The 25,021-nt window shown below is 28.2% G+C and overlaps 7 protein-coding genes across 23 annotated transcripts; 3 read left to right on the top strand and 4 right to left on the bottom strand.

Annotated features, from left to right (window-relative positions):
- Nucleotides 1-29: 29 nt before the first annotated feature.
- On the bottom strand, nucleotides 30-1,172 carry LOC117151545 (E3 ubiquitin-protein ligase PPP1R11-like). The gene is made up of 5 exons (XM_033320301.1): nucleotides 1,154-1,172; nucleotides 948-1,056; nucleotides 707-859; nucleotides 512-616; nucleotides 30-434 (listed from the first exon to the last, which is right to left on the bottom strand). The coding sequence occupies exons 2-4, from the start codon at nucleotides 967-969 to the stop codon at nucleotides 591-593; spliced, it is 201 nt and encodes a 66-aa protein (XP_033176192.1). The 5' UTR covers nucleotides 970-1,056; nucleotides 1,154-1,172; the 3' UTR covers nucleotides 30-434; nucleotides 512-590.
- Nucleotides 1,173-1,333: 161 nt separating this feature from the next.
- Nucleotides 1,334-3,266, bottom strand: LOC100749167 (succinate--hydroxymethylglutarate CoA-transferase). Of its 2 annotated transcripts, none has more exons than XM_012384574.3 (3): nucleotides 2,992-3,266; nucleotides 1,641-2,924; nucleotides 1,334-1,574 (listed from the first exon to the last, which is right to left on the bottom strand). In XM_012384574.3, exons 2-3 carry the CDS (start codon nucleotides 2,697-2,699, stop codon nucleotides 1,344-1,346), a joined length of 1,290 nt encoding a protein of 429 aa, XP_012239997.1. In that variant the 5' UTR covers nucleotides 2,700-2,924; nucleotides 2,992-3,266; the 3' UTR covers nucleotides 1,334-1,343. The 2 variants fall into 2 exon arrangements, with proteins under 2 accessions (XP_012239997.1, XP_024222818.1); XM_024367050.2 differs by having other exon boundaries at nucleotides 1,641-2,605; nucleotides 2,992-3,260.
- A 148-nt stretch (nucleotides 3,267-3,414) lies between these two features.
- LOC100742383 (probable RNA-binding protein 18) lies at nucleotides 3,415-5,173 on the top strand. Of its 4 annotated transcripts, none has more exons than XM_033320298.1 (5): nucleotides 3,415-3,726; nucleotides 3,843-3,940; nucleotides 4,066-4,279; nucleotides 4,421-4,515; nucleotides 4,598-5,173. In XM_033320298.1, exons 1-5 carry the CDS (start codon nucleotides 3,715-3,717, stop codon nucleotides 4,812-4,814), a joined length of 636 nt encoding a protein of 211 aa, XP_033176189.1. In that variant the 5' UTR covers nucleotides 3,415-3,714; the 3' UTR covers nucleotides 4,815-5,173. The 4 variants fall into 4 exon arrangements, with proteins under 4 accessions (XP_033176189.1, XP_012239998.1, XP_033176190.1 ...); XM_012384575.3 differs by having other exon boundaries at nucleotides 3,418-3,726; nucleotides 4,093-4,279; nucleotides 4,439-4,515; XM_033320299.1 differs by having other exon boundaries at nucleotides 3,418-3,726; nucleotides 4,093-4,279.
- Nucleotides 5,163-6,537, bottom strand: LOC100748929 (probable 28S ribosomal protein S25, mitochondrial). Of its 2 annotated transcripts, none has more exons than XM_033320300.1 (4): nucleotides 6,369-6,537; nucleotides 6,017-6,240; nucleotides 5,834-5,940; nucleotides 5,163-5,607 (listed from the first exon to the last, which is right to left on the bottom strand). In XM_033320300.1, exons 2-4 carry the CDS (start codon nucleotides 6,151-6,153, stop codon nucleotides 5,336-5,338), a joined length of 516 nt encoding a protein of 171 aa, XP_033176191.1. In that variant the 5' UTR covers nucleotides 6,154-6,240; nucleotides 6,369-6,537; the 3' UTR covers nucleotides 5,163-5,335. The 2 variants fall into 2 exon arrangements, with proteins under 2 accessions (XP_033176191.1, XP_024222821.1); XM_024367053.2 differs by having other exon boundaries at nucleotides 6,375-6,537.
- A 63-nt stretch (nucleotides 6,538-6,600) lies between these two features.
- LOC100742260 (alanine--tRNA ligase, cytoplasmic) lies at nucleotides 6,601-11,715 on the top strand. Of its 3 annotated transcripts, XM_003488802.4 has the most exons (15): nucleotides 6,601-6,737; nucleotides 6,923-7,116; nucleotides 7,201-7,389; nucleotides 7,468-7,613; nucleotides 7,747-7,938; nucleotides 7,999-8,289; nucleotides 8,384-8,493; nucleotides 8,580-8,854; nucleotides 8,938-9,261; nucleotides 9,336-9,594; nucleotides 9,695-9,947; nucleotides 10,028-10,292; nucleotides 10,369-10,653; nucleotides 10,733-10,910; nucleotides 10,989-11,662. In XM_003488802.4, exons 2-15 carry the CDS (start codon nucleotides 6,973-6,975, stop codon nucleotides 11,660-11,662), a joined length of 3,585 nt encoding a protein of 1,194 aa, XP_003488850.1. In that variant the 5' UTR covers nucleotides 6,601-6,737; nucleotides 6,923-6,972. The 3 variants fall into 3 exon arrangements, with proteins under 3 accessions (XP_003488850.1, XP_033176183.1, XP_033176182.1); XM_033320292.1 differs by lacking the exon at nucleotides 6,601-6,737 and having other exon boundaries at nucleotides 6,942-7,116; nucleotides 10,992-11,715; XM_033320291.1 differs by lacking the exon at nucleotides 6,601-6,737 and having other exon boundaries at nucleotides 6,942-7,116; nucleotides 10,989-11,714.
- Nucleotides 11,716-11,729: 14 nt separating this feature from the next.
- On the bottom strand, nucleotides 11,730-17,376 carry LOC100742143 (mitochondrial ribosome-associated GTPase 2). Of its 7 annotated transcripts, XM_033320296.1 has the most exons (8): nucleotides 13,465-13,605; nucleotides 13,140-13,376; nucleotides 12,949-13,068; nucleotides 12,517-12,855; nucleotides 12,299-12,437; nucleotides 12,140-12,220; nucleotides 11,988-12,016; nucleotides 11,730-11,910 (listed from the first exon to the last, which is right to left on the bottom strand). In XM_033320296.1, the coding sequence occupies exons 1-8, from the start codon at nucleotides 13,483-13,485 to the stop codon at nucleotides 11,761-11,763; spliced, it is 1,116 nt and encodes a 371-aa protein (XP_033176187.1). In that variant the 5' UTR covers nucleotides 13,486-13,605; the 3' UTR covers nucleotides 11,730-11,760. The 7 variants fall into 7 exon arrangements, with proteins under 7 accessions (XP_033176187.1, XP_012239987.1, XP_012239986.1 ...); XM_012384564.3 differs by lacking the exon at nucleotides 13,465-13,605 and adding an exon at nucleotides 17,251-17,376 and having other exon boundaries at nucleotides 11,731-11,910; nucleotides 11,988-12,220; XM_012384563.3 differs by lacking the exon at nucleotides 13,465-13,605 and adding an exon at nucleotides 14,698-14,956 and having other exon boundaries at nucleotides 11,731-11,910; nucleotides 11,988-12,220.
- LOC100748815 (transmembrane protein 189) lies at nucleotides 16,183-24,787 on the top strand. 4 transcript variants are annotated; one of them, XM_012384570.3, is made up of 6 exons: nucleotides 16,184-16,443; nucleotides 19,244-20,081; nucleotides 21,752-22,423; nucleotides 22,862-23,073; nucleotides 23,249-23,467; nucleotides 23,617-23,877. In XM_012384570.3, the coding sequence occupies exons 3-6, from the start codon at nucleotides 22,192-22,194 to the stop codon at nucleotides 23,875-23,877; spliced, it is 924 nt and encodes a 307-aa protein (XP_012239993.1). In that variant the 5' UTR covers nucleotides 16,184-16,443; nucleotides 19,244-20,081; nucleotides 21,752-22,191. The 4 variants fall into 4 exon arrangements, with proteins under 4 accessions (XP_012239995.1, XP_012239993.1, XP_003488820.1 ...); XM_003488772.4 differs by lacking the exon at nucleotides 16,184-16,443 and adding an exon at nucleotides 17,650-17,788 and having other exon boundaries at nucleotides 23,617-24,787; XM_012384572.3 differs by lacking the exon at nucleotides 19,244-20,081 and having other exon boundaries at nucleotides 16,183-16,443.
- Nucleotides 24,788-25,021: the final 234 nt, after the last annotated feature.

Raw genomic sequence — 25,021 nt, 5'->3', positions numbered from 1 at the left:
TACTTTCAATAATATTTTTGCAATTCATGTCTAAATTACTTCACAACTATCGAGAAGCTACAAGGTGGTATGTATAGTCTAAATTAAGTAATATAAAAATTATAATTAATTCTACTATGTTCAACGAAATAATGTATATATTTTTGCTTTTGAGTTATTTAATGGCCACTATCATTGACAAATTCATTTTCAATCATATGCTATATAAACATTAAATCATGTAACAATGATTAACCATGCTATTAATAAAAGTTTATATTTTCCTTTTCTCTCTTTTAAATGATATGCCTTACCAATGCTCTCATTATTAAGAATATAAATAAGTATTGCAAGTGTAACTTACAATATTTATTTAAAAATATCAACATTAGTAATAGGGATAATAATAATATAACTGTATTTAGAACTGATATTTCCTTGATATTTTGAATGTCCTATAAAATATAGAACTATACATTAATATACGTATTATTATATATTTGACACCATATGAAATTATATCCAAAATCACCTAATTTTCCTTTCTATGCAACTCAAATTCAAACAGTATATCTTTTCATTTAAAGAAAATATTTATGTCATCAAGATATTTATATAGATGCATTTACTACTGATTCTGCAAAAAAATGTGTAATAATTTATAAACAGTTTCCATATATTATACAATTTACATGATTTTCTTTATAATTTTACTTGATAAAATTACCTGGAGTAGGAGATACTTCTTTAGATGTTTCTGCATTATGACGTGGAATCTTTTTGTGGGCATCTTTATGTCCATGACAATGTTCGCATTCATCATCACTATCTTCAGAACTACTTTCACCAAAACTTCTTGGCTTTTCATAGATACAACAACCTACAATATCATATATATTATACATTTATACATGAATATAATTATGTTAATAATATTGTGTTAAATTTTAGATAACACAAAATTTCACATTTAGATTTCTTTTTATTCATATGTTCATTATCCACTGTGCCTTGAGTCCATTGAACTTTCTTATTTGATCTTGGCTTTCTAAGACATAATCGAACAGTTGGTACATCCTAAAACAGAACAGAAACGAATGAAATATTTTCTATTTTCTACATTTATATGTATACATATTGCTAAGAAGTGTAATTGTAATAAATGTTTATTTACAAATATATTTTAGAAGATTTATTTTGACTTGAATACATTAATTTTATAATAAACAATAGTTATATTAAAATTATATAATTAAATTATTTCATAAAAGTTTTTTTCAGGCTTAAATTATTAAGCTATTATATATATATATTAATACATTCTAAAAAATATCTTTTATCTTTTTTAAATAAAAAACATTTTTTTATTGCACAATCTTGGCTTTTTTTAAGGTCTGTATTTTATCATCAGTATAGTTTAAAATATTTTTTAATATTTCAGTAGTATGTTGGCCCATCATAGGAGGAGCAGTTCGAACTTTATTCGTGGCATAACTATATGTTACAGCAGGACCGACAACTTTAATTTTCTTCCCTGTAGGATGTTCCATTTCTTGCACCAATTTTATGTGTTTTATATGAGGATCTTCAAAAACCTATAAAATTCTTTTGTATAAAGACTATTTTCAAGTTATTTTAGCACAACATTTATGATTTTGTACCTGTCTTATTGTATTTATTGGACCATAAGGGAATAAAGCACCTTTAAAAACAATTTCCCATTCTTTATTAGTTTTTGTTCTAAACTTTTCTCTAAGAATAGGTAATAATTCATTTCTATTTTCCACTCTAGCTTTGTTATTTTTGTACTTATCTATCTCAGATAATTTTAATAATTGCATTCTTTTAAGTAAATCTAAGAACTGTGCATCACTGCCTGTTCCTACAGTCATATAACCATCCTTTGTATGAAAAGCTTCATAAGGTACAATACTTTCATGTTCTGAACCCCAACGTACTCCTTCTTTACCAGTATTTAAATAGTTTGATCCAATGTTGATTAAACTAGCAACTTGTGTTGATAGTAAATTACATTGAATCCACTGTCCTTTATTGGTTTTCATTCTCTGATATAATGCTGCTAGGATCGCACCATGGGCATATAAACCTGTTGCTAAATCAGTTACTGCTACTCCAACTTTACATGGTGACCCATCTTTTGGACCTGTTATATGTAACAAGCCTCCTATAGAAGCAGCAATCACATCGTATCCTGGCCTATTTGTATAAGGTCCTTCATATCCATAACCAGTCAAAGAGCAGTATATAAGATGAGGGGCTACTTTAGAGATATCTTCGTACCCTAAACCCATATTTTTTAATTTCCCTGGGACATAATTTTCCACTAATACATCAGATTTTTTTGCCAATTCATAAATTACATCTCTACCTTCCTTGAGATCAATACATATACTTTTTTTGTTTCTATTAACAGAAAGAAAATAAGTTGCTTCTTCAGTTCCTTCTATAAATGGTGGACCCCATTTTCGTGCTTCATCTCCGCTACCTGGTTTTTCAATTTTCAAGATTTCAGCACCAAGATCACCAAGAATCATGGTACAATATGGTCCAGCAATAATTCGAGTCAAATCCAAAACACGAATTCCAGATAAGGGTGATTTATTATCTGCAATACTTGTACATGTATGCCTTTGATTTTTGATGTTATATATATTAAGTAGATGCTTTGTTTTTATCCATTTGAACATGAAAGCAGACATTGTATACTTTTTAGAAATAGTAGTTGATTTTGCAAAGAATTTTTATTATTCACTACCATAAATATATATACAATTTCACTGAACTATTAACTAAGATCACTAAAAAAATTGAACTGTGTGGTGTTGTTAACATAACACTTTTGCACTGATAACACTTATCACTTGTACTGTATCTGATATGCCGTAGACATATGAAAAACTATCTTTTTTAGATTCAAACAATTCCTATTACGTTGAATTCATTATCAGGCTGAAATAATGACGTAGGTATTCATAATAGAACTAAGCATACCTGAGATGCAGAATCTGTAATATCTGTTTCTAAAACAGTTTCTGTTTGTATTTGAGTAACTGTTTGCTCAGATGTTACTGATCTCTCCATTTGGGATGTATTTTGTACGAATTTGTACAGAGAGAAATATAATTTAACGAGAATCGATATTGCGGTTACTTCGTGCTGTCATCATTCGTAATCTAACAAAAACGACGCCATGTTTAGAACTACTACAGTTTGTTTACTATTTCTATTTATAATATATATTTAAAAATAACAAAATTTTCTTCATTCGCATATCATAAATAACATGATATGCACATATGTTTTTGTGCTATATTTTAGTCATATTTATTCATTCATTATTATAGTTGAAAATATGTATTAAAAATAGTCTTGAACATCATATATTAAATTCGAAAATAACAGAACAATTTACTACGATGAAGTATCGTTAAAGATAATAGAGCCCTTAATATGCGCTATAAATATCGATATATATTCGTACAATATATTTCAATTATTCTGCAAATAAATATCTCGTAATACTTGTAACTATCATCCGTAGAGATGAACAATTTTGCTAAACTGCCGTAAAGCGAATGTATGTGTTGTCGATGCATTTGTACGATTTCATATAAATACTTGAGGTCTAATGCCCAATTTTACAGAAAAATACATTTCGAAGTCAATATCGGCGATTAAGGTTTCTTCGATTAATGTAATATCTTTTAAGACACTATGAATATGGAGGTAAAACTGATTTCTCAAATTGTAAATAGGTTATGCTATTACACTTCAGTTTAATTAAGTAATTTGGAGTATATGTATGATAGTATTTTAATAATCACAATTTTATTTATTTTTAGCCAGTTACCAAAGTTCCTTTGCCATTAGAACCTATAAAATCAAATCATGTGGAAGATAGGAGATTGTGGGTGGGCAATTTAGATTTAAGGATTAATGAGTAAGTATTTACTCAGATTAATCAAACCATACTTTCTTAACATGATAGTTTTATTATTTGAAAGTAATATAATTTTTTTGTGTGATGAAAATATCTGAAAAAACTAACTCTTTATCTGTTAACTGGTACCAACTCCTAAAACTTGTCCAAAGACATGGAACGATCGAAAAGTTCGACCTCTTGTTTCATCGATCAGGTCCACAAGCTGGTCAACCTAGAGGTTATGCATTTGTTACGTACAAAACTATTCAAGATGCTAAAACAGCCAAAGATGCTTTACATAATTTAAAAGTAGGATCAAAAAACATCATTGTGAGATGGGCACACAGTGTGACAGAGGTAATTATTAAAATAGTGCTATTGAAATATTGATCTTTACAAGTTTCTTGCTAAAAAAAAGATACTAAAATCTTTAAGCATGTTAAGTTTACATCAATAAATTAACATTGTGTTGTAAACTGAATATTACAATATTAACAGCAAAATCTTCTTTTTAAGTCTGATATGGATAAGCCAAAACCAAAAATAGATATACCTGCTTTAGCTGGAGCTAAGAAAGAAGATAAAAGAATTAGGTAAGTTTATGTTTATAAATATATTAAGATGAAAGTATATTTTAATGTCTATTATTAAATGTTACTATAATTTTCTTAATAGTCGTGAAACAGCAATTCAAGCTATAGAAGCAAAATTGAAACTGATGAAAGAATCGGAAGAAGAATTTGAATTGAATAAGCCTTTAAATGGATCACCTGTAATACAATTGTATCAAAAGCCAGAAAATCCAAAACCGTCCACGTCAACCCGTTATCATAATCGAAGCAATCATTATCACAATATTAAGCCATATAATCGTCATAAACCAAGAAGATAATTTAAATTATTTTTTTTCATTTATAGTGTTATAATTAAAGATAATCAATTCATTTTTATTAATCAACATTTGTTCCATGACTGCGTATAGTTGGCATATTTATATTATTTATAATTTCTCTTTAAGTAATGTCTCTGTATTAAGTCAATTTTTTTTATTATAAAGTCTTATATTTTTTAGTTAGTCTTTTTTAATCTCTTTTTTACTATCAACATGATTCCTACAGTGACGCGATTGCACATTAGATACAGAAGTATCTTAATTCACTAACAATGTAATGCTTAATATGTACATCAATGTACACGTATTTTCATAATCTATAATATCTTTTTATATAATAAACAAATATATACTTTAAATACATATTTTATTGTAATGCAAAACATGATCATTTTTTATTTAATATTAAGTAACTAGAAACAAAAAGCTATTAATTACCAAAATTAAATAAACATGATACTAAATGTTTTTTTTGCTATAGTAAGTTTTGTTTTAACCATAATGCACTCATTAAAGCAAAATTATATTTCCCCTGTATTTTGCTTTCTTATATATTTTCCACGCATGTGATATGGCAGAGGTACTATAGCAGGACATGGTATTTGACCAGGTATTACACATATACAGCTTCTAGGACAGCCAACGCCAAAATTAGCAGAATTATCTATCTTCTTTTTCAATGTACTTTCTTCCTCCTGAACTTTCAGTGATTTACAAATTACATTTTGAAGATGATGTAATATATCTTCCTTAGATTTGCCATCTATATCGATTAACATAGTGTTTCCATTCTCTGTATAAAATTAAGAAAAGATCATTTCTTAAATCTAATATTTTTAAAAATATGAAATATGTTTATTAATATCTATATATTTTTTAATGTTAGAATAAAAAATTCACCTAAAAATATACACTACAAAAAAACTATTAAATTATTATTTTTAAACTGACATTCAAATAATTTTAATTAAAGCTATATATGTGTATTTATATATAAAAATTTTTACCACATAACATACCATAATAACATTTTATAAAAGGTGTCGGTGTCATATTTCTAAAAGTGATAATTTGCACATTTGGATTTTTATATTGGAGTTGTGATAAATGCCAAAATACAAACCGTCTAAATATAAATCAGACTTGTTATAAATATTTTAACTATTTTCCATATAGTTTTATGAAAATAATGTAAGACTTACCTAGCGCCATCATGATGTTCTCCGTGTGTATTATAATTAACAGAAAATATTTGTATTTCATCTTTTAAAATTAATTTGCCAGAATTTAAATAGTTTAATGTTCTTCGTATAGGTGCTCTACCAATCATAAACGGCATTTTTATTACTTGTTAATTAAACACGTGTGAAACAATAACTTAATCCTTTATTGCCTCTCTTTTATATGCTGATACATTAAATATGACCTAAAATAAAATAGTTTTAGATATAATTATTTTATTAATATTTTACATTCCATTTAAGTACGAAATATGAAATAGTTTAAATATACAATTAATAAATATTTTTAATAAGAACAGTATTTTTGATTTACGTTTACCGTTCCTTAAGAAAGGTTGATAATGTTTACTCTGCTACTATAGTAATATTTTATAAGTCCTTCTTTAAATCATGTATATGAATATTACGATGATACAATCTAAAAAATTTTTTGGTTATGTATCTTTATTTGTATGTTTATGTGTAGTCTTATCATTCATTGGTATATATACTATGTATATGCGGTTGTGGGATGATTTGACCGTTAATGCAGTCAAAGAACTGAAGTTACGGTTATAATACAATCTAGTGCCGGTACGACTCACATATGTTGCAAATATCTTTTCCTTTCTCTTTTGAAATCCTTATCTCCAGTTTTTGTAAAGCTCGCTGCTTTGATATAAACTTCCGTATTTAGTCTCGAGTAAGTTTATAGATTGTGCCCCCTGTTTATATTTCATAATCTTATAATATTACGATGTCAATACAAATTTTAGTTTTTTAATTAATATTTATTACTTGAATATTTTGCTTTATTTAAATAAACAATATAAACTGTCTCCATATGTTCAAATTACTTTATGAGTATTATATATTATTTAATTTTAGAAGTAGAAGTGAAGAAATAGAAATAAAGAGGTGGGAAAGAATAGATCAGTATGACTGCAATGATGAGTGCTAAGCAAATTCGCCAAGCTTATATTGATTTTTTTAAAAGTAAGAATCATGAATACGTGCATTCCAGTTCTACAATACCACATGATGATCCTACATTATTATTTACAAATGCTGGAATGAACCAGGTATAATATATTTAATAAAGATATTATTATCTCCAGTTGTTAAAATATATCTTTCATTCATTTGTTTATTTTGATCATTTTTAGTTTAAACCAATATTTCTGGGAACAGTGGATCCTAATAGCGATATGGCAAAGCTAATGAGAGCTGTTAACAGTCAAAAATGTATTAGAGCTGGAGGAAAACATAATGATCTAGATGATGTTGGAAAAGATGTTTACCATCATACATTTTTTGAAATGATGGGTAATTGGTCTTTTGGAGATTATTTTAAAGTAATACACTAATTATGTAATGCATGATTTATTGAAAAATAGTTATTGCAATTTCTACATATATGACTGATTCTTTAGAAAGAGATTTGTACTTGGGCTTGGGAATTTCTAACTGTTAAATTAAAGTTATCAGCAGATCGACTGTATGTAACTTATTTTGGAGGCGATGAAAAAAATAATTTAAAATCTGATGAAGAATGCAAACAAATCTGGCTTTCTTTAGGGTAATTAGATATTTATTATATTTAGTTCTTAATATTTAGTAGTAGTATTATTATATTTAGTTTTTATTGTATCAATTATTACTACCATAGCTTTTATAAAAGGACATTATAAACACTTATTTTACTTTCTCAGTGTATCTCCTAGTCATGTTTTACCAGGAAATATGAAAGATAATTTCTGGGAAATGGGAGAAACAGGCCCATGTGGACCTTGTAGTGAAATCCATTATGATCGTATTGGCAATAGGGAAGCAGCTGATTTAGTAAATCAAGATGATCCAGATGTTTTGGAGATTTGGAATCTTGTATTTATACAATTTAATAGGTAAGTAACTTATAATAATAAAAGTAAGCTTTATTTCTCTAATGTTATATAATATTTTAGAGAAACTGATGGAAGTTTGAAACTGTTACCAAAAAGACACATTGATTGTGGTCTGGGTTTAGAAAGATTAGTGTCAGTTATACAAAATAAAAGAGCAAATTATGATACAGATTTATTTGTACCACTTTTTGATGCAATACAAGAAGGTACCGGAGCACCACCTTATCGAGGAAGGGTAGGCATGGAAGATGAAGATGGAATAGATATGGCATATAGAGTTTTGGCTGATCATGCAAGAACTATTACAATTGCTCTTGCAGATGGAGGTGTACCTGACAATACTGGTAGAGGGTGTGTTTTATTAAATTTATATATTCATGTCTTCTTAAATTACGTATTTTGATTATATTCCAACATATAAATTGTATCATTAATGAAACTTTAGATATGTGCTAAGAAGAATTTTGAGGCGTGCTGTACGTTATGCAACTGAAAAATTGAATGCTAAACCTGGTTTTTTTGGGTCATTGGTGAATGTTGTGGTAAATATTCTTGGTAAGTACCTTCAGCTTGATTTTTAAGTCTTTTATATTATTTATGATATATTTTATATTAAAAATTACTTTTTTATGGGAATATAGGTGATATCTTTCCAGAAGTGAAAAAAGACCCACAGTATATAATTGATGTTATTAATGAAGAAGAAATTCAATTTCTCAAGACTTTATCGCGTGGTCGTAATTTATTAAATCGTACTATAGCAAAATTAGGATCATCAAATGTTCTCCCAGGTGATGTTGCATGGCGTCTATACGACACATATGGTTTTCCGGTTGATTTAACACAACTTATGGCTGAAGAGAAAGGTTTAAAAGTAGATATAATCGGCTACGAAGAAGCAAAAAAGCAAGCTCAGGTACTAGATATGTCAAGCACTTTGCAGCAATGATTCAGAATGTATTATTGGTAAAGTAATTATAATTATTTAATTTATCTCAGCTTATTTCCCAAAGTAAAAGTGGTGGAGTAGATGATCAAATTAATTTGGATGTTCATGCAATTACTGAATTACAAAATAAAGGAATTAAACCAACAAACGACTTGCCAAAATATAATTACAAAGTCGTAAATAATAAATTATATGAAGAATATGAATTTGTTCCATGTACTGGTACTGTTATTGCTGTTAGACGTGCAAAGACTTTCGTCGATGAAGTATCATCAGGAGAAGAAGTTGGGATTTTGTTAGATCAAACTAACTTCTATGCAGAACAGGGTGGACAAATATACGATGAAGGATTTTTAGTGAAGATCGATGATGACGTAAATAAATACCGTACTTAAATTTACGTGTATTTACGCATAATTGTTAAAGATAACTATCTTCATTTTTCTAGGATACCGAAGTTCGTATAAAAAATGTTCAAATAAGAGGTGGTTACGTTTTACACATTGGAACTGTAGGTCAAGGAAAATTGAAAAAAGGCGATAAAGTTTTTTTGAACATAGATACTACACGAAGGAGACTTATAATGAGCAATCATACTGCAACTCATGCTCTTAATCATGCTCTTCGCAAAGTGTTAGGCACAGAAGTTGATCAGAAGGGTTCTTTAGTTGCACCTGACCGTCTTCGTTTTGATTTTACAAATAAAGGTTTGTTAAAAAATAGTAATAAAGACCACACAGAATGTAAAATATATTTCAAAATGCTTAAAAAAATCTATACATATATTCTAAACATCTCTTTTTATAGGAGCAATGACTGCAGAACAAGTAAGAAAGGTAGAGGAAATTACAAGTAATATGATAAAAGGAAATAAAAAGATCTATGCTAAAGAAAGTAATTTAGCACTAGCAAAAACTATTCAAGGATTACGTGCTATGTTTGAAGAAACATATCCTGATCCTGTAAGAGTTGTTAGTATTGGTATACCAGTTGAGGACTTAGAAAAAGATCCTTTAAGTAGTGCTGCATTACAAACTAGCGTAGAATTTTGTGGTGGAACGTAAATATATTTAATATTTTCAATAATGTACAATAAAGGTCGTAAACAGTTTTTAATTATATAGTTTTAATTTTTTTTAGGCATTTACATTATACAGAACATATTGGAGATTTTGTTATAGCCAGTGAAGAGGCTATTGCTAAAGGTATTAGGCGTATAGTAGCTCTAACAGGCCCTGAAGCAACAAAAGCTCAGAAGAAAGCATCTATATTACAAAATCATTTAGACCAACTTCAAGCAACTATAGTAGCTGATAAAGATGGTGTAAATATAAAAGAACACATAAAAGAAATAGTTGAATTAACAGATGATGTTTCACATGCTACTATTTCAAGCTGGAAAAAGGTACATTTTATACATGCACATACATTTTTGTATAGTTCATTTTGTAACCATCATAAACGTGTTTATTTAAATATAGGATAAAATGCGTAAAATGTTAAAAGATTTAAGAAAGGCACTCGACGATAAAGAGCGTGTAGCTAAAATCGCAATAGTCAATGCAGTAGTAGATACCATTCAAGAAATAATTCAACAAAATATTGGATGTTTAGTACTAGTTGAAGTATTACAAGCATATAGTAATACAAAAGCTTTAGATTCAGCCCTTAAAAAAATAAAAGCTATATCTCCAGAGACAAGTGCATTACTTATAAGTGTCGACCCTGATGCTAAAAAAATTTTTGCTCTTAGCACAGTATCTAAGGTAAGATCAGATGCGTGTAGCCAAATAAGCTAATTAATATAAAAATAATACTTTTATTATGTTTTATAAAATACAATAGTCTGCTATAAATAAAGGATTAAAAGCAAATGAATGGATTCAAGAAATTGCTTCACTCATGGAAGGAAAAGGTGGTGGAAAATCTGAATCTGCTCAGGCTTCGGGTACGAATATATCATGCGTAACTAAGTTGGTACACACTGCTAAAAATTTTGCTAACTCGAAGCTTGGAATAGTAGGTAGGATCTAATTTACTATACATCAACATTAATATGTCATATAAACTGAAAGTATCTGAACTTAAAACATGTTTTCAGAAGATATTGTAAATGAAAATCATGATCAATTGAAAAGTAGCGAAAAATCTGTATGTTCTAAAACTTTAAAAAAGAAATTGGTACTTTCCAGTGATATTGGAAGTATTAAATATTATCGTACTCAAATAGTCGCTAAATATAGCAATATAGAATTAACTACATCACAACATAAAAATGATGACACATCAAAATGTATTAAGCTAGAAGGAAATGGTGTTGTGTTGTCTGATAGCAATGCGATCGCGTTTTATTTATCCAGTGATCAATTAAGATGTTCGAGTAATGCTTTTACATTCAGTGAAGTTTTACAATGGTTAAGTTATGCAGATAATCATATTTTGCCAGCAGTACTTGGATGGATTGTGCCATGTCTTTCAAAAAATGTTCCAAATAATGTGAAGACAAATATTAAAACATCTAAAGAAGATGTTCTATCTTCTTTAAAGAAACTAAATAATATACTATTGACAAAAACTTATTTAGTGGGAGAACGAATTAGTCTTGCAGATATTGCTGTTTTCACTGCCTTAATGCCGTTGTACGAACATGTATTAGATCCGGCATCTAGAAAGCAGTATACAAATCTAAATAGATGGTTTTTCACTATCTTAAATCAGTCGGAAGTAGCTAGTATGATAAAAAATTTTAAGATTTGTGAAAAATCTGTTAATTGATATTAAATATTGTTTTTGAAACAAATGGTTTTTATAAGTGATTTCTATTAACAAATTATTATAAATATATAATATAATTAATCAAAATATTTTTTGTACTACAATACATTTTCCTTCTTACTCTCTTCTTCTTCCTTGTCATATAGTATTCTTATTTCTCTTAATAAAGTGGATATATTTGTACCCATTTTAGCAGAAATTGGAATAATTGGTAAATTAATCTTTTGTTTGAGTATTTCCAATTTTTCCTATAATTATATAGTTAGCTATATTATGGTAATATTAATTTTTTAAATAATATTAATTAGAGAAAACAATATCTAACCATTGCTCCTGGTAAATCTATCTTATTTGCTGCAATGAGATATAATCGTTTATTTAGTCGTACATTGAATTCTGCGATTTCGTATTTTAAAGTTTCAAAATCTCTCCATGGTTCATCAGAGGCAACATCGAGAATAAATAATAAAACCTTACAACGTTCTGCATGTTTAAGAAATTGTATGCCAAGTCCTCTATTTTTATGAGAGTCAGGTATAAGACCAGGTAAATCAGCCACTTGGGAATTAACAAATTTATTATTAAAAGAATAATAAAAAAGAAATATTGATTAATTGATTACATTGTGTTACCAACCTGTAACTTGCTCATAATCATCATACAATATGATTCCTAAATGAGGTTTCAATGTCGTAAATTGATATGCTGCAACTTTTGGTCTAGCTCTAGATATTGTCCTGAGTAATGTACTTTTACCTGCATTTGGAAATCCAATCTAATACAAACATTTGAATTGTTAGCTTTTAACTAAATTTTAAGAGATTAATCAGAATATTAATATAATTTTTACTTACTAATCCTACATGTGCCATACTACTTATTTCTAACACATACTGTAAATCTTCTCCATCTGCACCATATTCACTTATACATGGAGATTGTTGTACATCTGATTTAAAAAATGCATTCCCATGACCACCAGCACCACCTCGTGCAGCAATAAACATCATTCCTTCTTGACTTAAGTCAGCTATTATGCTTCCTTTCATATTGCGTATTATGGTACCTATAGGAACAGGTACTACAGTATGCTTGGCATTTTTTCCAAAACAACTTTTGTTATAGCCTTTTTCTCCATCTTCAGCTTTGAGAACAGAACTTATATGTGAAAGGTCTTTGACATACAATGATGTCTGCAACATTTGAAGTATACATATTTCAAATATTTCAAATATTATCAATTCTATTAATCTTCAATCTGTTTTAACAAATTATTCAATTTTTACCTCAAAAATTATATGACCACCATGTCCCCCATCTCCACCATCTGGCCCAGCATTCTCATTTGACCATAATTGTAAAAAAGATATTTCTCCATCTCCACCTTTTCCTCCAATTGTTCTTACCTAAATATTGATGTAGGTAAATATTTTTAAATATTAAGCACAAATTAAAGAAAAATTATTTAACTTCATACTTGCTTCAAATCAAGGATACTTCTATCTGCATCATTCTTTGCTCTTGGTTTTATACTACGTAATGGTTTGGGAACATTCTTTTGTTCTATAAATCTTTTAAAAGTACAAAATGATTTAAATATGTTTTTATTTATATCTTTACATTCTTTAATATTTATTGCAACAGTATACAAAATACTTCGTTTCCAACAATTGTTATGTAAAATTAGATTTCTTATTTGATGAATGTAATACATCTGAAAATAAAATCACAATTTTAAATGTAAACAAATAGGAATTTATTAAATTATGTATTACATTGATTTGTACTTTTTATATGTGTACATTGCACATATGTAATAACATTATCTTCCAACCACAACATTTAAATTATTTTCCAAAATATTTGTTATTAAATTTTGGTGTATATTAATAACTCTTTCTCTATATAAAGGTAAATGGTTAGATTTATAACTTATTCTATAAGTTCTTTTTTCTACTTTTCCTTCTGATTCATATAACTTTAAGAAATTAACATCATTTATAATATGTCCTGCATGATTATATAATAAAACATAAAATTTAATTGGATTAAATTCTTCCTTAACACCAAAAGTTATATCAAATGCATATGTACGAGTATCTATATTAGTTGCATTTATATGCGATATGTTTGTAATTTGACTTATATCTTTCCATGAAAAATTATTACTATTGCATTCTAGAATGTTTATTTTCTTTTTAGGTGCAATGTTCTTAGCAGTTGGTGGTTTAGATTTTATAAATATGTGAGTTAAAGCCCCAGCAGAATGAAATTGTTTGTCCAAACTGCGATATCCAGTTACTATATAACTTTGAAAAGATGACCATACAAATGGTTCAATTGCTATTAGTACAAAATTTCCATGTGCTGCCATTTCTATGATTTTCCATGAATCATCCCAACGTCTTGGTGGGTTGTCAATAGCTGTACCACCCTGACCATTGCATAGAGTAACTAATACTTGACCATTGCTTTTTAATATTTCTGATGCACTTATAAAGAATTGTCTTAATAATTCCCTATTTTTTTCTATTCGCATTTTACCACCAACATGAGGGAAGTTAAAAATAATTTTGTTAAATAATTTTGTTTTTAATATTGGATGTTCTTTTAAATTTATTGCATCAACACCTAATAATACACAAACTCCTGAAAAGAAAAGCATAGAATTTTTATTATAATTAATTATATTAATGAATATAAAGAAAAAATATTAATCTTTTCCAAAAAAAATACCAACCATTACTTTTTAAATATTCTATGTTTTTCTTTCCAAGCTCTTGATCAACATTAGCTTCGTAACATGTTGCAGTAATATTAATTTTTAAATTGAGATGGAACAGTGCAACAGAAAATGAAAAATTGCCTTCTCCAACTAAGAGTATACAATCATTTTCATTGAACATAGTAACTTTCATGATTTTGGTAAATCAAGGTAATAGAATTATTATATTGTATAATCACTATTAAAATAATGTTTAAATCTCTCTTAAAGACATATTTACTAATCCTTAAAACACGAAAACACGACTAACCTCATATGAATAGTGTAACAATGATGTACTAGACGTGATTTACTAGTTTATTATTTATAATTATGGTAATATACATATTAAGCTAATTAGAAAGTTTAATAAATGAGCAAATGAATTTTTAAATAATTGTAATAAGATTAGTAACATTAAATATTATCATACTCGAATTTGAAAATGACCAGAAAATTTAAAATATGACATACACTATGTCTTACGAGACGAGGCAATAAACGTAAATAAAATGTGGTTGTTGCGGATGCGGCTATTGGCTGCCGACTAGTAATATTTGAATGTCATATACTTATAAATTTAAGATCACTCTCATATAAATGTGGATTGTGTGAAATATATACAATGTACTTCTGTAATTTTCTGAATTTCATGTACTAATGAAAGTCAATGAAAAATGCATTATTTACTGTTTTACATTATAACTTAATTTAATTACATTAAAGGTTGATATGTGTAACCTAAGTTTATTTAGAGAAATTAATTATATTAATATTTTTAAGTTTGTTATTAATATATACGTAAAAATGAACAAAAATTTCTAAAAGATATATCTAAGTTTGTTTTAACTTTGTTCCGTTAATAGTTTCACGTATTTTATTACTGGTACAAATGTTTACTAATAATTTTTATTTCCCTGTTACATATATTATCATAAAACTTAAAAATTACTCTAATTGTAGTATAATTTCTAATACACACACACATATATATATATTGCATTCTTTTTTTTATATTAGTTATTATCGAACACATATAAATGAAACTGATTAAAATCTAAGCAACATACATGCATATTGTATATGTGAAATTACAGATGTTTTTATGTGATGTTATGTATATATATCGGATATTGTGTTAATTCATTGCGGAAGTAATTTAAAATAAACCTTGCATTTTTCTGACAACTTCTTTGGCTTACAAACGAAAGTTTGTGACATAATAGTACGACGAATGAATGAAACTATTTTTGTACGATACTTCGATGAGTGTGTTACAAAATTAGCATCATGAATTCACTGTATGATTCCGTTTTTGCATACAATAAATATTAATTCACGGATTTCTCAGAAAGATTTGAAATAAATGAATCTATTCGTGATTACTTAATTGATTATTATTTACTAAATAGGAAATAGAAAATTCATAGAGATTCTTGGAAGATATTCATGACTTATTAAGGCTGTTAATATTTAAAAAAATTCAAGTCGACTTACATCGACTTGACATACTGTTGTATTTATTATAACATTTACGTACTATAATTAATTAAATTCAAGCGTATTAAATTTTACATCATTTACTAGTATTTTTATATTACGATAAGGATATAATACTATAAAAATGAAATTCACAACCTAATAAAAAAGTACTTCAGTGGAAAATTGGAGTGTATGTAAATACTTCTTGTGACCACTGTATATGTATATGTACTTACAGATATATGTATGTGCATTCTACGGATCATAATATCATCTTTTTTGTACTTATGCTTATCATGATTGTATATATCATAGCATACAAGTCTGCGAATAACCGATATGTAGTCAATTAGCAGCAAAAAATATTAACTAGTGGTTTTTCATTGTGACACACATTATACACTGTGCATTGTACCTTGAGAATCTATGTATCATGTCGTCACGGTTATACCCTCGACACGCATAGCCGATTCAGTGTCTTTTGAAGCTAAGGAAAATCTAGACCGATCACACACTGTATTACTAAATTTTAATAGTAAGTTATACGAAGCATAATATCTGAATCATTATTCATAAGGCCATACGAATAGCTTATTGTTTACTGGAAATATTACCATTTTGTAACATAGTAACCATAGCAAATGTTTTATAATATCTTTGCATATTTTGCTAATTGATAAATAGGATATTTCAGATCTAATAAAATTTATTTGGTAGAAAATTTAATATATGAAACATTTTATTGTATAATGTTAAAATTTAACTACGATAGGAATTTTAGATTAGAAGAAAAAATTATTACATGTATAATCATAAATAATGCATAAGTAATGAAAATTAACACAAATTTATGAAGTAAACAAATAAATAAATATTTCTTACAAATTTCTCAATACATATCAAAACATCCAGTCAGACAAAACGCGTGCGTACAAAGAAAAAAGGAAATAAATTTAAAAGTTTGTCGTTCAACGTAATTATAAAGAGTTGAAGGTTAAATTAAGAGGATTAAATTAGATTAACTTATGTAAGAATATCCGATCGTTCGATGTTAATTATACTTACATATAAAATTAACTTCCATAAATGATGGGTATATATAATAATTCTATTTTTTTAAGTCTTTAGATCAATTTTAATATCAAATATAAATTATATATAATACAGAAAATATAAAGCAACAATTTTTGCTTTCATAATGATGAATGATGAATGCTAATAAAATAAAGAAGTATTACATAATTGCAGGAAATCTAACTTCTGTGAAAATTGAACGATGTTACCTTCCTTTTATCTTACAGATTAGTTTCTGGGTACTGATAGCACTTAAATAGTAACTCACCTATACGTTTGCACGCGCACCAATGAAATTGTGTTGTTATCTCATATTCACATTGCGGAGGTCCAATGATTCAACATTTATTGTTAAATCACGTAACGCAAATCACGAATGAATACTATTGAAACGTTTCTGTTATTGACTTTCAATACTTAGAAAATGAACTTACGTTCATTGCTTCTTTAATAGTATAATAAAACCGATGTGAAAAAAGGGAAACACCTTTTGTTCCTCTATGATTGACAACCGCCCCTTGTGCATACATAACGTGCTTATCACGGTTAAGAATTTATGTCAACCGAAGTTTCGCACTTCTGAGTTTATTTTGGCATTATTGTAACTTGGCAACTAGACTGGTCGTACAAGGCTAAAAGAAGAACTCAACCTCAAACAGATAAATTACAAACAAAATTTTATTAAATATCATAAAATAGTGCAGATTATATTTAAAAAAAAACTAATGGAAAAGAAGTTAAAATTCATGTTAACGACACTGCTTTGTTGTAATGGTCATCTAACTCTTTATATTTAAATTCATTCGGTAAGTACATAAACCAATGTTTTTATATAATTATAGATAGATCGTGAGCTTGATACCTTGTATAAGAAATTGGTTTAATGACGAAAATTAATCGATTGCTTTCGATAGAAAATCGATAATTTCCTATCAAGCTAATATAAAATTTATTTAACAATTTCGATATCGAAAATTGCTATTATAATATGATTGTTATTATACATAATAGTATGTTATCGTCTGTTCTATTATCTATTACGTGATCACGGACCTACATACATCCGTGATATAACTCATGAAAAACTTAGAAGCTAGTCATTCTCGGTCGATTTCCTTTTAAATAAAGTATGAGTATTTCGTGAAACATCATGTGTACCAGTCCCCAAAGGACTTTCAGGTCACATTAGACTTGAAACTTAACAACTTGCTGTCGAAGGTTATGCCTTATAAATTCTTTGTTTTTAACAAATATAATGTACAACACAAATACACAATTATATATATACATATAAGCCTGGTATTATAAGGTTATTAGTATGTGATTATTTATTATAAATTTATTGTTTATATTATAATTGTGATAAATTTTAATTTTCGTATAAAGAGAATTTTAAGAGCACGTTACAATTGATATCAAAATTAATAATTGAAAACTTCAGTCGTAATATTGAATTTGTAGATAACCGTGATATTTAAAGATATGCGTAAGAGTTTAACCATTCATATCAACGATTACACACCTAATAGTACAGATTCAAGTTAATTAACAAATATACGACATTTAGTAATGTAAGAATGTGTATGATACACATACACTAATAATCATGGCATATTGCATATTTAATCAATGACGTATACATACACCACATGCATTTCTATAGTTCCTAATTTACGTGCGTCTTGCATACTATATTTTAAGTAGTTATAAAGTAAATCTCATAAGCGTGTACAGCTAATGAGTTATAAAATAATACGCTAAAGAAAATAATTTTTAAATTCATATTTTTAGTAAGATAAAATTACATATATACAAAAAAATTAGTAATATTTACATCTTTAATGATGAAAAGCTCAAGAAAAAAGTGTATATATTCATAATAATTAAACCGGGGATTTTTATGCAAAATCCATATTATTAAAAATATAATTAAAAATACAGAAGATCGGTAAGAAATTGTTTTACCTACAGAGTACTATACAAAGTGCTTTGAATATTTTATATATTTTTTCATATTATGTGCATTCTGTGTAATTTCGCACTTTCAAATTTTGTATAAATGCATAAAAATCCACAGTCTAATAGTAATGTAGGATTAACATAATAATACACGTAATAATAAGGTTGCGAGGAATGCAATGACGATTTAATCAAGTAGAACAACGCGTATGCGTATGTATATTCGAAATAACGATGTGAATGAAAATACGAGCGCAACAAATTATCCCACCTCAACTCAACGGAACTCTTCTTATGTCTAGAAGTGGTAACATCAGGGAGGGTAACCGCATGACGGCGCCACGAGAGCGTCGCGACGCGAGCTACGGTCGTCAGGCGGCGCCGGTCGTTCGTCACGAAACGAGGCGGGGTTGCAGGAGAAGTTCTCGTATGAAAGAAGGAAAGAGTCAGAGACAGAGGCAAATCGCGTGACGTGAACTCGAGTAAAAGAGAAAGAATCGAGAAGAATCGGGTGAACAGAACGGTGTAAGGTGTAAGGCATACATTGCGAAACTAGCGCCTCCGTTTGTACGCTTTATTCGTTATTTTCGTACCTTTCGGCTTATGAAAAAGAGAAAACTACGGGTCCCCGGAATTAAATGCCAACTTGTGTCAACGTATATCTCCTCGATTCTTTCGTCAATTACTCCTATCTTTCTTTTCTCTTTACGCACGCACTCTCTCGTTCTTTGCTACCTTCAATTTTACGTCCTTATACTAGTGTTTGTCATTCACGAAAATACACAAACTCCCAAACCTGTTACTACCAGTTCTCTGTGGTGATATCACGGTATAGCAACAACAAAGTGACGACGAAAAAGAAGAAAAATCTCGTGTATGAAATTTATACATGACTGCATATGAACATCATGCGTGCTTTCTTTACATATGTACGTGTTATATCGTTACGAGGTACGATAGTGTCTCGTCGTAGGTCTCTTGTGACCCTATCAGTGACTAATTGAGCGTGCAAATTCAGTAACTTTATGGCTGGACAATGAGTCGACTAAGATAACAACCGCATACAGAAACATCAAGGAATTCTCTAAATTCTGCGAGGATTCTCTATCGCTGTCTCTGTTCTTATCGGCTCTCTTATGGGTATGCTCTACCTGATGTTTATTTCCATTCGAAATTTCATTTTACCATGAATTTCAATGTTTCATTTTGAAACTTTGAATTATGATATTATCTGTCGATGTTTGCTTGTATATTATTTAGTGTTACCTACACCTTTAATTACAAATACACGTGTCGTGCGCGTGTAGTGTACGCATAGAGCGCAAATCTATCGTGTGCGTAACCATGCACGCCGGTTTAGAATATCGTGTGTGCAAAATTTCTGAGAAATGAATGAACAAGATATTAAATTTCATGTTTGCAAAAATATATACAACAGAGTATATAACAATTTGTTTATTATAATTTATAATGCAATGTTAAATTTAATTTTGTTAAAATATCGCGGCTAATAAATGTTGTTAGTTTTGAACGAGTGTATATGCAAAATATTTATTCATTTGAAATTTTATATGATCGAACTGTCAAATTTTTACTTGTATATACGTAAACACAGACGATTAATTAATTAAGTGATGACATATTATTTATTAGAAAGACACTTTAACTGAATTTATTAGTCAATTAATTTTTTATAATTCATTTTTGTCCTAGATGTTCAATTTTTCGAATTTCTAAATTTTCTATATGTATGGGTATAAGATAAGATAAATTAATAATGTCATATGACACAAAGTAGCTCTTGAATTATTTCGATTAGTCGGTACACGCATATTAAAAATGTGACTAAAAGTGGACTCGATACATTATCAAAATTATTTTTTAAGTTCGTGTAAAAGCGAAATTAACCTACTTTGCCGATGCCTTCATACAGACGCGGATTATATTGTTATTATTCCACAGCTTAGATATTTATAAATTGTTATCTTCATTTTTCTTGAAAGATAACGCGTGATATCATTTATTGCAACAAATATTGTAATTAAACGCTTTAAATTTTTTCGATGAAACGATATCTTTGAAGAAATATTTATATTAATATAATTAAACGATTGATGGATATTTATTATAAGCATAAAATAATACAACAATTGTTATAATTCACTTGCATTAATAAAATGAAGAAAATTATTGTAAATGTTGTTTGAGCAATTATTAGATTTTTCAGAAATTACTTTAATCGATATTATTACTGTTAATTTCTTAGTAATATCTTATTTAAAAAACAAATATAAAATCATTGAATTAAAGTAATTCACAATTATGGTAATAAGTTAAGTCGAAAATGTTCAATACAATAAGTTTTGTAGCTTGTTATTATGTTACAATATTTCTTTTGTGAATTATTATTATTATTGAAGCCTTCCCAAGCATCTTAGTTGTCAGGTAGTATACCGATAAAGATATGTGAAATTAGATATAAAAAATGTTATTATGAGGAAAGTTCGATATTTGCGGTTGTTGCTTTCAGTACTTTATCATAAAATGTTCGTTTTGATTGTTCAAATTGTCATTGAAATGAAAAATTTTCGCATGTTAAGATAATCATATTGGTAAAATATCATACATTAAATATGTAATTTTTAGTACGTTTTATTGTATTTTTATTAATAATCGAGCATAATATAAAGTTTATATCAGAAAATATTTCCATGAATTAAAATCATATGCAATCTTTTTTTTTAATTATGTATATCAGAATAAAAATTATTTATTGTAATAATAATTGTTATTTTGTATGTTTCTCGTAGTACAAATTTCGTCGAATGAGGCTTCAGATCCAAAGAATCCAGAACGAAATTAGGAGAAACGTAGAGCAACAACAAAGCTGTAAATCCAACATATAAATGGTATAATGACCGCAGTAGAGAAAATTGTACAAGAATCAGATGGATCAAACAATAGATGATGAGAAACTACATCAAATGATGCGTAACACGTTATGGCAGTTTCTGCATACAAAATTCAAAAGATCGTCCATATTTTGTAAGAATCCACTCGATAGAGTATAAATCCTTTATACGAATATATAGAAACGCATCGCTGCCTTTTGAGTAACCGATTCAAAGAGACATCGCAATGTCGAAAAACGCGCAACCGTTACGAAGCAAAACCGATTCATAAAAAGAAAAAAAGACACGTTAGGATTTGCATTATTCAAGGAATATTCAAGATAATTACGATATTAAGTATGGATGAGATAAAGGTAGCAAACTTGGGCCAAGCGGCATCAGCCGCGTGCTCGATGGCTACGAATTTCTTGGCGCCAGTGAAAACCGAACGGCAGATCTACGAGAATTCGATGCTCGAGGACGATCCCAATGCCAATTCGGTGGTCTCAACTTCACAAGAGGACAGAACTGTACCAAGATGGGGTCCTAATCACAAGGGTGCTCAAGAATTAGCAAATCTTTATAGTACTGGTAATAATTTTAATAATTAATTTTTTCCTACGTAAACATTTTCAGCGATACTTCGATATTTATTAATATTTAAAACAATTTTGAATATATGTTATGTATAAAAATACATTCGGTGGATTCAATTAATAATTTCATTATATTTAATATCAAATCTTGGAAAAGTATACATTAGCGGCTCGTGTAAATACATTATATGTTTTCTGATTTTAATACTTGCCAAAATACTAACTATATATCGGTCGCACCTTGGAATTCTCGAGTGTGAACTAAAATAAAGGGCAATCTAACAATACATATCTTTGTATCTATACAATAACTATAAAATCATTATTATGATACCACTCTCTATGTAAAGATTTTTTACATTTTGTAGTTAAAATAGTACACTGCCGAAATTTCGGTGATTAACGATGATTGATAATAATGTTTTTATTGCAGGGAAAAGAACGCAAGAGTGCATTTGTGTAGGCATCTGCATTACTCTCATCGTAGTTAATTCGATATTTATCCTTGTCAGATTACGATTAGAAAATTTGAGCTCGATAGCGATAGCAGCATTTTGTGGCATCGTTACGGCAGATTTTGGATCTGGATTAGTACATTGGGCTGCTGACACATGGGGCTCTGTGGAGCTTCCAGTTCTTGGAAAGGTAAATTGCAGACAACTGTTGCACAAAATATACTTATTTACACGTTTAAGATTAATGTTTTCGTTGAACAATGAAAGTTATTAATAGATCATATCTATATATATTTATATATATATATATGTATTTAAAAAATTGTTATATATAAATATATATATGTATATATGTGTACTTCCAGAATTTTTTAAGACCATTTCGAGAGCACCACATTGATCCAACTAGCATAACAAGGCATGATTTTATAGAAACTAATGGTGACAATTTCATGGTCACAATTCCATTCCTTTACAAATTAACATGGGATTTCTTAACTCTCCCAGAATCAGAGATACAACAAAAGTTTGTTTGGACCTGTTATTGGTTTCTACTTGCAATTTTTGTGGCAATGACTAATCAGGTAATTGAATATAATTTGTCGATATATATATCAGATAACTTCTTATATTTAAGAAACAAAGTACAAATTTTATATAAACTTCTTCAATTCTATCAAATTTAGTATTACCAGAGTGACATAGTAGCAATAACATAAAAGACTTTTTCCAGATACATAAATGGTCACATACATATTTTGGATTACCTTCTTGGGTTGTTTGGTTACAAGAACATAGAATTATATTGCCTAGAAAACATCATCGTGTGCATCATGTTGCGCCACATGAAACTTATTTCTGTATTACTACTGGATGGTTAAATTGGCCATTAGAACAACTTCGGTTTTGGTATATTCTAGAAACTGTAATCGAAAAAGCTACTGGCTGTAAACCTAGGGCGGATGATTTGAAATGGGCACAAAAACGATCTTGAGAATTAATGTATTTTATTGTTTTATGCATTTTCACGGATAAAAAAAAAATTTAACAAAAGGTGAAATTTTCCATGAACTTTGACTTCATGAAAAAATATAGAGAAAAATTTTGAATAGAACATGCTGAAGGGAAACTTAAATCTATACTGTATTTTTTTTTCTTATATTTAGCACTACGAGGCCTTTCCTACAAAATAGATAGCGTGATTAAAGACACTTAGTATTACTTAAATATGCTTTTGAAGTTTACACATTTATAATATATATAAACGCAATAATATAAATATATATGTATATACATTACGTAAGAGAAATGTGGGTATGAAATCATGTTTGTGTAAGTATAAATTATGAATTAACAATTGGCCTGATGAATTAAGCAATTCATACTTTTATGCACCGCACAATCATTGCATAAATAGCACAAATTTGAAGCAAAGAGTATTAATTTAACATTTTATATAATAATTTATAAAGTATTAAGACTATAATCACAAAATACTGCAGTACATTGTGAATGAGAAGTGTCGTGTACTATATTTAAATTTTAAACACAATGTCCAGTGGCTATGAAATGAAACTGAGTGTTAAAAATAAAATGCATTGATATACACATATATGTAAGTATACGTGTGTATATATATGCATACTATATGTATTTGTATACATGTATACATATTTATGAATTAATTTAAAATTGTCGCTTACATTTGTTCGCGCATAAATCTAAACAGTGTAATTTTAAAGGAAAGATATAATTTAAATTAATTAATATGCTAATTTATAATAGCCTAAACTGCTGTTTAAGTACAATCAATTTCCCTGAACCCCAGAAAATTTTTGAACTACTAAAATTTAATAAAAGGTATTGATTTATAAAAACTTATTGCTAAAAATGAATATTGTCAATTTAACTATTATCTATCTACGTAAATAATTTAATATCTTTTGTGTTTAAAAGGAAAACAAATTAGCTATTGTTCATTAATAAATCTATATACATTTTTTTATATATTACATTGTGTTCATAATCATTCAAATCAGCAATTTGATTTTAATCTTAATTTAAAAAGTTCGTCTACAATGTACACAGTCTGAGCTAAGATTTACTTAACAATATTATGAAACAATATATAAATAGTA

The sequence above is a fragment of the Bombus impatiens genome, unplaced genomic scaffold (assembly GCF_000188095.3).
Source record: "Bombus impatiens unplaced genomic scaffold, BIMP_2.2 scf_0264, whole genome shotgun sequence".
Lineage (NCBI taxonomy): Eukaryota > Metazoa > Arthropoda > Insecta > Hymenoptera > Apidae > Bombus > Bombus impatiens.
The sequence above is the reverse complement of the archived record's forward strand: the minus strand, read 5'-3'. Positions and strand labels throughout refer to the sequence as shown.

Coding starts and splice junctions, on each gene's coding strand:
- LOC117151545 (XM_033320301.1), bottom strand. CDS start 969: ATGAATAAAAAGAAATCTAAAT. Junction 860..947: donor GAATAAAAAGAAATCTAAAT/GTGAAATTTTGT, acceptor ATGATATTGTAG/GTTGTTGTATCTATGAAAAG. Junction 617..706: donor AGAAGTATCTCCTACTCCAG/GTAATTTTATCA, acceptor ATTTTTTTGCAG/AATCAGTAGTAAATGCATCT.
- LOC100749167 (XM_012384574.3), bottom strand. CDS start 2,699: ATGTCTGCTTTCATGTTCAAATGGATAAAAACAAAGCATCTACTTAAT. Junction 1,575..1,640: donor CAATAAATACAATAAGACAG/GTACAAAATCAT, acceptor AGAATTTTATAG/GTTTTTGAAGATCCTCATAT.
- LOC100742383 (XM_033320298.1), top strand. Junction 4,280..4,420: donor GGGCACACAGTGTGACAGAG/GTAATTATTAAA, acceptor CAATATTAACAG/CAAAATCTTCTTTTTAAGTC. Junction 4,516..4,597: donor AAAGAAGATAAAAGAATTAG/GTAAGTTTATGT, acceptor TTTTCTTAATAG/TCGTGAAACAGCAATTCAAG.
- LOC100748929 (XM_033320300.1), bottom strand. CDS start 6,153: ATGCCGTTTATGATTGGTAGAGCACCTATACGAAGAACATTAAACTAT. Junction 5,941..6,016: donor GAACATCATGATGGCGCTAG/GTAAGTCTTACA, acceptor ATTTATATTTAG/ACGGTTTGTATTTTGGCATT. Junction 5,608..5,833: donor TTTTATAAAATGTTATTATG/GTATGTTATGTG, acceptor AATTTTATACAG/AGAATGGAAACACTATGTTA.
- LOC100742260 (XM_033320291.1), top strand. CDS start 6,973: ATGACTGCAATGATGAGTGCTAAGCAAATTCGCCAAGCTTATATTGAT. Junction 7,117..7,200: donor CAAATGCTGGAATGAACCAG/GTATAATATATT, acceptor GATCATTTTTAG/TTTAAACCAATATTTCTGGG. Junction 9,948..10,027: donor GTAGAATTTTGTGGTGGAAC/GTAAATATATTT, acceptor AATTTTTTTTAG/GCATTTACATTATACAGAAC.
- LOC100742143 (XM_012384562.3), bottom strand. CDS start 13,485: ATGTTATTACATATGTGCAAT. Junction 13,377..13,464: donor TGTTATTACATATGTGCAAT/GTACACATATAA, acceptor TTTTATTTTCAG/ATGTATTACATTCATCAAAT. Junction 12,856..12,948: donor GTGGTCATATAATTTTTGAG/GTAAAAATTGAA, acceptor CAAATGTTGCAG/ACATCATTGTATGTCAAAGA.
- LOC100748815 (XM_003488772.4), top strand. CDS start 22,192: ATGGATGAGATAAAGGTAGCAAACTTGGGCCAAGCGGCATCAGCCGCG. Junction 23,074..23,248: donor AGCTTCCAGTTCTTGGAAAG/GTAAATTGCAGA, acceptor GTGTACTTCCAG/AATTTTTTAAGACCATTTCG. Junction 23,468..23,616: donor TTGTGGCAATGACTAATCAG/GTAATTGAATAT, acceptor GACTTTTTCCAG/ATACATAAATGGTCACATAC.